General features: G+C 42.5%; 1 protein-coding gene across 7 annotated transcripts in view; it reads left to right on the top strand.

Annotated features, from left to right (window-relative positions):
- Nucleotides 1–12,746, top strand: part of LOC135221777 (pleckstrin homology domain-containing family F member 2-like) — a 117,883-nt gene that overhangs the window by 65,477 nt on the left and 39,660 nt on the right. For 4 of the 7 annotated variants that reach the window (XM_064259611.1, XM_064259607.1, XM_064259609.1 and 1 more), the window contains exon 7: nucleotides 8,734–8,997. The exons of 2 other annotated variants lie outside the window; for them this stretch is intronic. In XM_064259611.1, coding sequence (XP_064115681.1) covers nucleotides 8,734–8,997 — 264 coding nt within the window. The remainder of the gene's footprint in view (nucleotides 1–8,733; nucleotides 8,998–12,746) is intronic. One more of the 7 variants, XM_064259612.1, reaches the window with a different exon arrangement.

A 12,746-nucleotide genomic window follows, 5' to 3' on the forward strand; every position in this document is an offset into this window, starting at 1 on the left:
GCTTTACTTTATGCATGCATTAAGGATCATAAAACATCATACTTAGTTCTGTAATGTAGTGCCATACTTTGCTTAGAATTTTTTTTTTTTGCATGACTCACCAGTGCTTACAGGGTTTTAGTGTCATGGTAATCGGTACGTGTAGTCCCTGGGTATTGGGTTGGGTTCCATTCCGATGGCTTGACAATAAGCGGAAATTGCCAATAACTGAAAATATGTGATTTTTGGGGCTTATTGGTGCCGATAACCAGAATGTGGTGCTGATAACTGATTAATGTTGCCTCTGTCAGGTATGTATTGGCACCAATACCCAATTATCGGCTCCAAGAAGCAGAAATTGATGCATTTTGGCAGCAAAAATCCGCTAGACAAGCCCCATAAAACCGGATTGCCGATAACTGACATCACCAATATCTGGGGACTGCCTGTATTTTCTGCATGATCACCACTTGTGTTTAATACTTAAGACATGTATTTTTAGCCATTTTTTTTTTTTTTCAATAAACATTTTATTTCATATAGTATCATTGATTAGTCCAAGACTGAAGCAACATTCACTGAATTTGAAAGTAAAAATATCCAAATTATACTTATCTATTTTTTTGGCAATAGTATGACTAAAGGTTATTTGTGGAATTAAGGGTAAAGGATGTGTAGTTGGTAGCTCTATTTTGTGGTAACTTTGATTATTAAAAGAATTATAGGCTATTCACTATAGGAATTGGATAAATTGAGAAAAACTAGTATTAAATGTGAAACTTTACTGAGCCACAATTGAGATATTTAATCATGACTAAAGTAAGTGTTAATATTTTCAGTTGCATTGGAACAATGAGCCTATATTATCAGTGTGGGTTTAAAGTTATTAATGCTATATTACACTTCTAATCTTCCCAAGAACAGCTCCATTATGCCATAATCCCTTATCTGCAATCTTGCGCTTACTAGCCAATATTTTTATCAGTAGTACATATTTTTTATAAAATTGCATATCAAAAAGTATGTCATTGTAATCTGGAGGTATTTTGCACTCATAAAGAACAATAAGTTACCTGTTGAGATGAAATTGCAATTGTCAGTAAGAGAATCTGCAAAATTTATGAAGATTAAAGGCTTCCCATGCAAGATAGTATATGGCAAGAAAATAATTTTTGTACATGAACTTCCCTGACAGATATATACTTAGCTATAGTCTCCGACGTTCCCGACAGAATTTCAAATCTCGCGGCACACGCGACAGGTAGGTCAGGTGGTCTACCTTACCCTCCGCTGGGTGGCGGATGTACGAACCACTCCCGTAAGCTTGTCAGATTTTTCTCTGTCGCGTGAACGATAACAACTGTTGTCGGTTCCTCTCGATAGTTTTTCGATTCTCGCTTGCCTGGAGTTAATTTGGACTTCTTTTGGTGACGTATTCGCTTTGTTTGGCTTGGCATACGCTGATTGTGGACCGGTTTGATTTTGAGTTTGATTTTCTTTAACGATGTCGGATCTAGATTCGGTAGTTAAAACTTCGGTTTTGTTTAGGGTTTGCGTGAATGAAGGATGTAAGGTGAGGTTGCCGAAAGCTTCGGTAGACCCCCACACGGTTTGCATGAAATGCAGGGGGAATGATGTGCTTTTGCTAACCCTTGTAGTGAATGTAAGGGATTGAATGAAGAAGAATATAAGGCTCTCTCTTCTTATGTTAGGAAGTTGGAACGTGATAGAGTGCGTAAGGCTTCCTCTAGAAGTTCTAGCAGATCTAGAATGAGTGAGTTGGATGTGGATCCTAATAGTACTAACGTAGAATTAGAACCTTCTTCCCAAGTTGCAGCCCCGGCTCCCCGCACCGAAGCCGAAGATTCGCCTTCGGAGGCGGCAGCTCTGAAAGCCAAGAATCGTTCTATGGATCAGAAGATTCGTCAGTTGGAAGGTAAGGAGAGTGTTAGTGATCAGTGCAGTGTCCCCAGTGTTGTGGAGGGTGCGTCTGACCGGCTCCTTAGTGCCTCTAGGCCTAGACCTCTTCCAGACTCCCAGTTCCAGTGGTAGTAGGAAAGTCGAAAGCCGCAGGAGGGCTAGGGAGAGCCCCCACCGGTCAGGCGTCCCCTCGGCAGATCCTGAAGTACGCTCCCAGGCTGCCTCGGATCGCTACAAGAAGGAGCTCCTACGCCAATGCTTCTCCTCTTCGTCGTCTCCCTCTCCGAAGAGAGGTTGGAACTCCCCGGATGCGTCGCGCCCGTTGAAGAGGGCTTGGAAGGCTCCCTGCAGTCCTTTGGCTTCTAGTCCGGAGGTTTTCCCGGAAGAATCGTCGGTGGAGGCGAAGAAACCCAAGAAATCCTGTGATCGTTCTTCTTCTCGCGCGCTCCTCGCGGCGGCGCCTGCTTCGAGGAAGAACAAGAAGATTCTCCTACGAGAGTACTCGCGGGACTTCAAGCTCAGATCACGGCGCTAGCAGACTCTCTAGCAGTTAGATCACGTAGGAAGAAGGACGTTTCTCTTCCGATCAAGAGATCTAGGCGCCGCTCTTCAGAGGATCGTTCTCCTTCATATGAAGAGGTTTCGTATGAAGGTGGGGGGGCTCGCGTGAGCGCCCATCGCTCGCCTGGCATCTCGGTTTCGATTTCAAGGCGCCAAACATCGGTAGGACGCTCTATGGAGAAAGAAGTTTTTTCTCCAGATTGGATTCCCGCTTCCGGTAAGCGCACTGCACCTGCTCATCACGCGATTTCTTCAACTCCCTCGCGTGAGACTTCTCCTCAGCAGCCTCAAGATTCTAGAAGGCGCCCTTATACAAGTAGGCGTTCTTCTTCCAGATGTCACTCTCCTCGAGTGTCAGATCGTGACTTCTCTCCTGACAGGCATATAGAGTCTGGTAGGAGTCGTGTGCATGATAGACGGCCTACTGTTAGCCGCTCCCCGCAAGTAGGCGCCAAGAGCCTACTGCACATAGATCTCCTAGTAGGCGCTCGTCTCTTTTAAGGCGTCATACTCCTGATTATTCTCCTAGGGGCAGACAACAAGAGTCTTTCAAGCGCCCTTCTCCGTGTAGGCGCTCTCCCGCTTCTAGGCGCTCTTCTCCTGACGTTGTCTCTTGGTAGGCACCAGGAATCCCGGAAGCGCCCTTCTCCAAGTAGGCGCTCGTTAGTTTTGAAAGCGCCCTTCTCCTGAATGTTACCCTCTTGTTAGACGTCAAGAGTCTCGCAAGCAGCCTTCTCCTAGTAGGCGCATTTCGCCTTCCAGTCGAACTTCCGTTGATCGTACGCAACTGGACAGGTATGGAGAGCCGCGCAAGCGCTCTGCTCTCGATAGGCGCTCTTCTCCTGGCAGCCGCTCGCCTCAGGATAGGCGCATAGAGTATAGTAGGCGCTCGCCTCCTCGTAAGCGCCCTGTGGATGTTTCCGAGGATTCTCGGAGTAGGAGCCCTACCTCTCCTTCGGCTGAGATTCCGTATACCTCGAAGAGGGAGGCTCTTCGTAGACATCCCAGATCTTCTCATCGTTCTCCAGTGGATGTGAACTCTTCTAAGAGAGGGCGTTCTCCAACCTCTCGCTCAACTCCTGCTAGGATCCCTTCGTCACCTAAGGACCTTCCGCGCTCGCCCGACAAGACGTCCTAGAAGGTTCGGATGAGGAACCGAACACTTCTGCTGCTGTCTCTTCTTACAAGAAGCTTACAGAGCTACTTTTACAAGTTTTTGGGGATTCCCTTGCTCCTACGGCTCCTCCTTCTCCTCACTCACTTTTTTCAACGGCGAAGACAGCGAAGAGTTCTTCTTGTGTGAGGATGAAGCCAACTCTTTCTATGAAGAAGGCACTGAGGAGTTTTGGTTCCTGGATGGCTTCCAAAGAAGAAGCGGGGAAAACGATGTTCGCTTTTCCTCCTTCGAAGTTATCAGGACGCGCTGGTTTCTGGTACGAAACAGGAGAGCCCTTAGGATTGGGTCTACCGTCTTCGGCTGATTCGGATTTTTCGGCGCTGGTAGATTCGACAAGGAGAACTGCCCTTAACTCTGCTAAGACGACTTGGGCAATGAATGAATTGGATCATTTGCTCAAAGGTATGTTTAGAGTGCTAGAAGTATTTAACTTCCTTGATTGGTCGTTGGGAGTCCTAGCCAAGAAAATTGAAGTGCCAGAGTCAATTTCGCCAGAAGATCTTATGTGTGTGTCTTGTATGGACAAGTCGGTAAGAGACGGAGCGAGTGAAATCGCCTCCCTTTATGGGCCGGGATCGTGAAGAGAGGTCGGTTTATTGTTCCTTCTTAACGAAGTCGGTCTCCCATGCTCAGAGGTCTTCTTTGCTGTTTGCTCCTCTGTCTACTCAGTTGTTCCCGAAACATCGAGTGCAGGACATTTCGAGGTCACTTTCGGCCAAAGCCACCCAGGACCTTTTGGCACAGTCAGCAAGAAAACCTCGCCCTTCCTTCCCTACCAAGGCTAAGAAGGAAAAGGCAAGTGTTCGAGAACCCTTTCGAGGGGCATCTTCATCAAGAACCTCTACGTTTAGAGGTCGTAGACCTTCAAGAAGGGGTAAGACTTTCGCCAAGTCTGTTAAAGCCCCCAAATAACTTGCAAGTCGTTCAAACAACGGTGGGCGCCAGACTCTTAGAGTTTGTAGAAGTCTGGGCCCAAAAAGGGGCGGATCCTTGGACCCTTTCTATTTTGAGGAGAGGTTACCTCATCCCTTTCGTCGAAAGACCTCCCTTGACGACCATCCCAAGGGAACTGACGGCCAGGTACAGAGACCCCATCATGAATCAAGCTCTCCATCTAGCAGTAGATCAGATGCTGGAGAAGGGGGCTATCGAACTAGTGACAGACCATCATTCATCGGGCTTCTACAACCGCCTTTTCCTAGTTCCGAAGTCCTCAGGGGGATGGAGACTGGTGTTGGATGTAAGCGCCCTGAACTTCTTCGTAGAAAAGAAGAAGTTCACGATGGAAACGCCTTCATCAGTGCTGGCAGCACTTCGTCCAGGGGACTGGATGGTTTCCTTGGATTTACAGGACGCTTACTTCCACGTACCGATCCATCCTTCCTCGAGGAAGTTTCTCAGATTCATGATGGGGGGGAAAAAAAATTTTTCAGTTCAGGGCTCTGTGTTTCGGCCTCTCGACGGCCCCGTCAAGTGTTCACAGGGATTTTGAGGAATGTGGCTCAATGGCTTCATTTGAAAGGGGTGAGGATATCCATGTACCTCGACGATTGGCTAATAAGGGCCAATTCAGAAGATCGTTGTTTGAAGGACTTACAAGTAACATTAGAATTGACGAAGGCTTTGGGACTTCTCGTCAATTTCAAGAAGTCATCACTAATTCCCGAGCAAGAGTGTGTGTATCTCGGGATACAGATGAACTCTGAGTTTTCGGGCTTTTCCCTCGCAGGAAAGGATAGCCCGAGGATTCGAGAGAGTAACAACCTTCTTAGGGAAAGAAGTATGCACAGTGAGGGAGTGGATGAGTCTGCTGGGGACGCTCCTCTCTGGAGCAATTCGTTTCCCTAGGACGGTTGCACCTGAGACCGCTCCAATTCTTTCTTCATCGAATTGGAGTCGTCGTTCTCAGGGATTTTGACGTTTCTCCCTGTCGTTATCCCAGGACATCAAGAAACATCTCTTATGGTGGACAGATCCCAACCTCTTTGCGAAGGGACTGTCTCTTCAATCACAGACCCCCAACCTGGTGTTGTTCTCCGACGCGTCGGACATGGGGTGGGGTGCAACTCTGGGAACCAGCGAAGTGTCAGGTACCTGGGTGGGGGACCAGGTAGCCTGGCACATCAACAGAAAGGAGTTGATGGCTGTGTGGTTGGCTCTGAAGGCTTTCGAGCCCAAAGTCAGAAGATCGTAGTGCAGGTCAACGCGGACAACACTACAGCTCTGGCATACATCAGGAAACAGGGGGGGACGCATTCCTTCTCCCTGTACGAGACAGCAAGAGACCTTCTTCTGTGGGCAGAAGAAAGAGGAATCAAGCTTCTCACCAGGTTCGTGCAGGGAGAAAGGAATGTAAGAGCAGATCTCCTCAGCAGGAAAGATCAGGTCCTTCCCACAGAGTGGACCCTTCATCTGGATGTATGCCAGAGCCTGTGGAAGTTATGGGGCAGGCCACACATAGACCTCTTTGCCACGTCAAAGAACAAGAGGCTGGATCCTTACTGCTCTCCGATATCGGATCCAGAGGCAGTAGCAATAGATGCTCTTCTTCTAGACTGGAACGGACTCGACGTCTACGCGTTTCCCCCCTTCAAGATCCTGGGGCTAACCATCAAGAAGTTCGTAGAGTCCAATTCAACGAGAATGACCTTAATCGCTCCCTTTTGGCCGGCCCAAGAATGGTTCACAGAGGTACTGGAATGGTTGGTGGACCTTCCAAGATCGCTCCCGCTAAGGAGCGATCTACTCAGACAACCCCACTTCGACAGGTACCACAAAAATCTCCTTGCTCTCAGTCTGACTGGTTTCAGACTGTCCAAAGTTTGGTCAGAGCGAAAGGCTTTTCAGCAACAGCTGCTAAAGCAATCGCAAGAGCGAGGAGACCTTCCACCTTGCGTGTATACCAGTCAAAGTGGGACGTCTTCAGACGTTGGTGCAAGAGGAAGAACATTTCCTCTTCCAGTACCTCTGTGACCCAAATTGCGGATTTCCTTATTTTCCTCAAAGAAGAATGTCATCTGGTTGTGTCAACTATTAAGGGATACCGCAGTATGTTGGCGGCGGTATTTCGGCATAGAGGCTTAAATATATCCGATGATAAGGACCTGCATGATCTTATTAGATCATTTGAAACCATTAAGCGTCCTCATGTAGTACCGAACTGGAATCTAGACGTAGTCCTACAATTCCTTGGATAGTCTAGATTCAAACCTCCTGGCTTAGCCTCTTTCAAGGATTTGACGAAGAAGGCTATCTTCCTTTTGGCCCTAGCTACAGCTAAGAGAGTGAGTGAGCTCCAAGCTATTGAGGGCAATGTAGGGTTTAAGGAAGATTCTATGGTGTGTTCGTTTCTTCCAAGTTTCCTTGCAAAGAATGAAAACCCATCACGCCCTTGGCCCAGGAGCTTTGAAGTTCGTATTTATCTTTTCTAGTAGGGGAAGAGCCTGAAAGAACTCTTTGCCCTATGAGAATTATGAAGTATTTCCTTAAGAGGAAGGAACAACTTAAGGCTAATCAAGATGTGCTTTGGTGCTCCGTAAAGGACCCCACTCGGCCCATGTCGAAGAATGCTCTTTCCTTTTTTCTGAGAAGCCTTATTACAGAGGCACATGTTGCCTGTAAGGAAGATCATTTTAGACTACTGAAAGTGAAAGCTCACGAGGTGAGAGCCATCGCAACTTCACTTGCATTCAGAAAAAATATGTCTGTGCGGAACTTGATGGAGGCGACTTTTTGGAGATGCCAATCGGTTTTCGCAAACCACTACCTACGTGATGTAAAAATCACATATGATAAATGCTTCGCCTTGGGTCCTTTCGTATCGGCGGATTCGGTGCTGGGGCAGGGAGCTGAAACTTATCCTGTGTAAATTTTTTATATGTTACCCTATATTTTATATTGTTGTTTTTTGGTTGTCTGAAAGAGGTTGCAGGAGGCACCTCTTTTTGTCGTAATATTAACCCTTTGTATTTTGGTTAGGTGGTCTGGTGGGTTTTGGCTCCTTGCAGAGGTAGTGGTAAGGATCTGTTAGGTAAGCGGACAAGGTCCCTCTAACAGCATCCGACTTGGATTCTACCACAATAGGGATCACATATCCCAGTGGTAGATCCGAGAGTCTTTCAGCATCAGGTCACGTCCTAGCTGTAGCTCTCCAGGCAATGCAGACTCAGAGATAGTATCTATGAAGTCTTCATCCTGAAAAGGTGAGAACCAAGGTTTTTATATCCTACAACATTAGTTGTTTCCCGTCTTACCTGTATTATTGAGCTGTCTCTTACCCTCCACCAAGGGTGCCAATCAGCTAAGTATATATCTGTCAGGGAAGTTCATGTACAAAAATGATATTGTTAAACTACAATAAAGTTTTGTACATACTTACCTGGCAGATATATACTTAGCTATAGTCTCCGACGTTCCCGACAGAATTTCAAATCTCGCGGCACACGCGACAGGTAGGTCAGGTGGTCTACCTTACCCGCCGCTGGGTGGCGGATGTACGAACCACTCCCGTAAGCTTGTCAGATTTTTCTCTTCCACCTGTCTCCTGAGGGGAGGCTGGGTGGGCCATTAATCGTATATATCTGCCAGGTAAGTATGTACAAAACTTTATTGTAGTTTAACAATATCATTTTGTAAAGTGATGACGTTATCCTACCAATGTAAAAGATTATGTCTTCATAAGTTAGCAAACTTCCAATTGATTATTTTATTTGAGTATCACGGGAAAATATCTCTGTTAGGATATTATACTATATGTGCAGGCAGTCCCTGGTTATCGGGTAATGGGCCAAGTTTCGGTTATCGGTGCCATAAGGTGCCGATAATAGAATTATGGCACCGTAACGCCTAACAGAGTTGCCATTAACCGAAACTAGGTGCCATAAGTGCCATAACTCCCCAAGTTTCGGTTAATGGTGGTTTTCGCTTATCAGCGACCCGATGAGAACGGAACGTCCGTCAATAACCAGGGACTGCCTGTACTGCTTTTTCATGACAAGCAATGCTATGCTTTAGTAGTGCTTTGCCTTTGAGATCCATTTTTTTTTTTCATTTTTAATGTTCATTGTTGCTTTAATGAACTGTCATGTGGTCTGCAGTGGCTGGAAGGATGGTGGACATCTATGCTCTGAGTGATGACGAGGCTTTCAGCAATATTTATGGTGAGGATGCCGACAATGTTGTTGAGGTTCTGGGTCCTATGCCACCCCCTCGACATGCCCGTAAGGTTAAAAATAAGGAATCGAGCAGTAACAATAAGGAGCCTCTAAATGTAGATCTTGATGACGGTGGCTTATTTGGTGAGCCGTCCAATGACCCGGAGGATGAAGCACCTCCTCCAACACTTTGGTGGGATGATATTGGTAGGGGTTGACATAGTCCTTAAAAGGACCAGGTTTTTACTGGTTTTTATTTTTGTCTTTGAATCAGCTTTTGTTAACCCTGTCCATAAGTTATTCATCCTTGGTTTTGTGATGGTGAATGTCTCTGGTTAAGGGTTGATTTTTGAATCTCTATTGGTAATATACAGTACTTCTGTATAGATAAGTAATGTGGTGTCGAATGGTTGTTCAAAATTTTGTTTCAATGGTAATTTTTCTGTGGTTGTATTTTGTAATGTAAACAGGCTTACGTTTTGCTGTACAGAGTAGAGGATTAAACTAGAATTTGATGCAGTTCGTTTTGTGTACTTGTTCCAGGTTTTCTAAAGTGTGTTTAATATATACTTAAAGATGTATTGATTGTTTATGTTCAGTATCTTATTTTGATTTTCACTTGTTTGAATGGCTGATGATTACTTATCTGGTACCCGATTCTTATAGTCTTGTTTTTCTTTTAGTCACATTAGAAATAGTGGGCCTGTTGGTTGTGTAAAGAGCAGATTTTCAAGGACACACTCACACTAAAGAAAAGAAAATTTAAGTGTTTTCTTCAGTGCTAGGCCATGTAGCTCTAATTCATATTTCAGTCTCGTATAATAAAGTTGATTGGAAGTCAATGATGCACTTAACCTATTAAGTGCATATTAATCATGAAAAGCAAAGTTTCTCATAGTATTATTTTGCAGAAAATACTGATTTTCTGTGAAGTAAGCATAATTTCTTTCAAATACAATAAATAATAAGATTTAGTAACTTTCATATTCCTTGCCTTTTAGAATTCTTGGGAGATGACATTTGAAAGTCAGGATAGCCTGAGCTATCACTTGTAACCCACTGGTTAATCAAAAGAACCCTGCTAAGTCTTATGCTTTATGATGATATTTTCTTGTTCTTCAAAAAAATAAGTAGTGAGCAGCCAAAATTCAGTGAACTTTGGAAATCAAAAGTTAATTAACATTTCATCAAGAGAATTGTATTCATTGCTGCTACTACAGAAATGAGAAGGTTTCCATATTTATGAGGTGTTTGATTCAATTATGTGACCTTTTTTTTTTTTTTTTTTTATGTAGCACCAGCAGGACTAGCTATTTTCTCATAAGAATCTTGTTTGTTTTTGCTTACATTATTCTTCCCTTTGCATATGTAAATTGAAGTTTATATCCTGCATGTGTTATTTAGCCTGTGGAGCTGCCTTCTGTTCATCATTGGATTTACCTGTGGCTTTTATGTATGGTTGTCCTACTGTGAAAAATAAGTTCCACATGTTAATGTGATGTCAGTTATTATTTAAAATAATTAAGTTGATAATTAGGAAGATTTTTTAGTAATAAACTCAAAAGAAATGAATGAAAGTAAATCAAGTTGAATATTGTTTGATAATGTAAAGTTTAGTAAAGTACATGATAGGTTTTAACAAAGATAGTTGAGGAAATTTTGAAAATTTGTGACAAAAGACGTCATGGGGAAGATATTACAGATGAGGAGGTGGCAGAGATTTGGTATTCATTTTCTATAAAATAGACTGAGGTTTCAAAGATATTGATGGTTTGGATGTATGACTTGAAGAGAAGGGGAACAGGTGGTGAAAAAAGCATTAGATAGGGTACTAGGAGAACAAAGTCTTGTAAGGATGCTAGGAATGAAGCTAATGCCTCATTTTCTTACTGGAGGCCAGTACATAATATGCAGAAGTCCTCGAATCCAGCGAAGGCTTTTTTCCCTGCCTCTGTCCCAGTCATGCAGTGTGGATTAGTGATGACCCAGATATGGTAGAAATTCAAATAAAATTAGTGCGAGATACTGAGAGTAGACAGAACTCATTGCATGGCTAACTATGCGAATAGAAAAACTGACAAAAGAATGCCTATGATGATGATGATGATGAATGGTGTAGAGTACTGTAAATGTATTTGCAAATGATTATGTTCAAGTTCTAAAATTGCATGGTTTATTTAGAAAATTACCTGGTTTTATTAATAAGTAGGAATACTAGTAAATTGTATTTATTACTATAAACACTTTGTATCAACCAAAAATTTAAAGGAAAAATTGTGGAGCTACAATTATAATTTATTTCTAATGGGTAATGGCACATATATTAATAGATCGGGGTTTATAGTATATGTAGTAACATCAAATCTCAGAGGTTTTGCATTTTGGTATCTATGCATCACTGCTAACTTTGAAGGTATTAGTTATCAAATTCTGCAATACAGAAAGTCCTCTGGTTATATATTTATTGCTTTATTCTTGTTAATGTAATTTATAACATAAACATTTCTCATAAATAGTGTATCCCAGATTCAGACAGACACTTCGTTGAAATATAATGGTCACAGCACATAGCAAACCCCATGGGAGTGGGTTTTCTGCCTTATTGTAGTATTGGTTTTACATTGTATATGAGAAATGTATAGCTCTTTTTTTTTCTGCAACTTTTAATAGCTGGAGTGTGATAAAAGTAATGAATGAATACTAGCATAGCATATGTATGTACTTTATAAATACTTGTTTTTCATAATTATGAAGATAATTTCATTACCAAAGTTCATATCTATAGGTGTGTGATTAAGTTGGAAGAAAATAATATTGATCCATATCTGCATAGTGATTAAGCAGTTTAATTCAGATCTACTTGATATCCTCATTTGTTGACAAAATTGAGGGCTATACTTTTAACTGTTTTGAATATGTTAGATATTTTGTTTTTATTATACATGCAATTTTTAATTCTTGCTATTAGCCTTTAAGAACTGGGCTGAAAAAAAAAACATGCCGCACCATAGACCGGGAAAACTTTGAGGTCGACCACTTTAAGAAAAAACACATTAATGGAAAGAGGAAGATATGCAAATACACATGATGTAAGAAAAAAAATTCTAAAAAATTCTTCCTAGCTTCCATGAGAAGTTGAAAAAGATTATTTACCATCCTTGTGGGGCCTCCTTTACAAGAAACGCATAAATTTGACCAAGTTTACATGTTTTTTCTAATAAATAATTTTATTTTGTAAAATTATAATTACAGCTCACACAATATCAAAACAGAAAAGAACTAAAGTCAGTAACAAATTCTGAGTATATTTGGTGTAAAATATTCACGTAAACTTACTGAGATTGAAGATGCAGTAACTTTTGGATTATACAGTGGCCCCCCTCCCCTGTATTCGCGGGGGATGTGTACCAGACCCCCCCCGTGAATAGTTAGAACCTGCAAATGTTTGGAACCCCTATAAAAATGGTAATAACAGCCTATTTTGTTAGTGAAAACTCAAGAAAAACCCACTAAAAATTTTTATACCTGGTTTTTTTAATAGTTTTATCACAAAAAGTGCATTTTATGATGAAATTGATAAAAAAAAACCCAGGAATTTGTGGATATTTCTTATAGTAAAATACCGCGAATTTTCTGCGAATAATGCGGGAAAACGTTCCCGAGAGAAATCCGCCAATCCAGAGAACGCGAATACGGGGGGTCCACTGTACATGTTTTTTCTAATATTTCTTTGCACTTTTCTTTGCAAAATTACAATTATAATTAACATACTATCATAAAAGATAAGAACTAAAACCAACAGCAACCCCTGGGTATATTTATGAGCAAATATATAAAAAGACATCATGTGAGAGAGAGGGGCAATACGTACGTCTCCCAGAAGTCAAGTACACAACTAAGGTTTGAGCCGCATAGTTGGCGAGCTGAGCCAGTCTAAAAGTTGCTATTAGTGAATT

The sequence above is a fragment of the Macrobrachium nipponense genome, chromosome 3, assembly GCF_015104395.2.
Source record: "Macrobrachium nipponense isolate FS-2020 chromosome 3, ASM1510439v2, whole genome shotgun sequence".
In the NCBI taxonomy this organism is placed as follows: Eukaryota; Metazoa; Arthropoda; class Malacostraca; order Decapoda; family Palaemonidae; genus Macrobrachium; species Macrobrachium nipponense.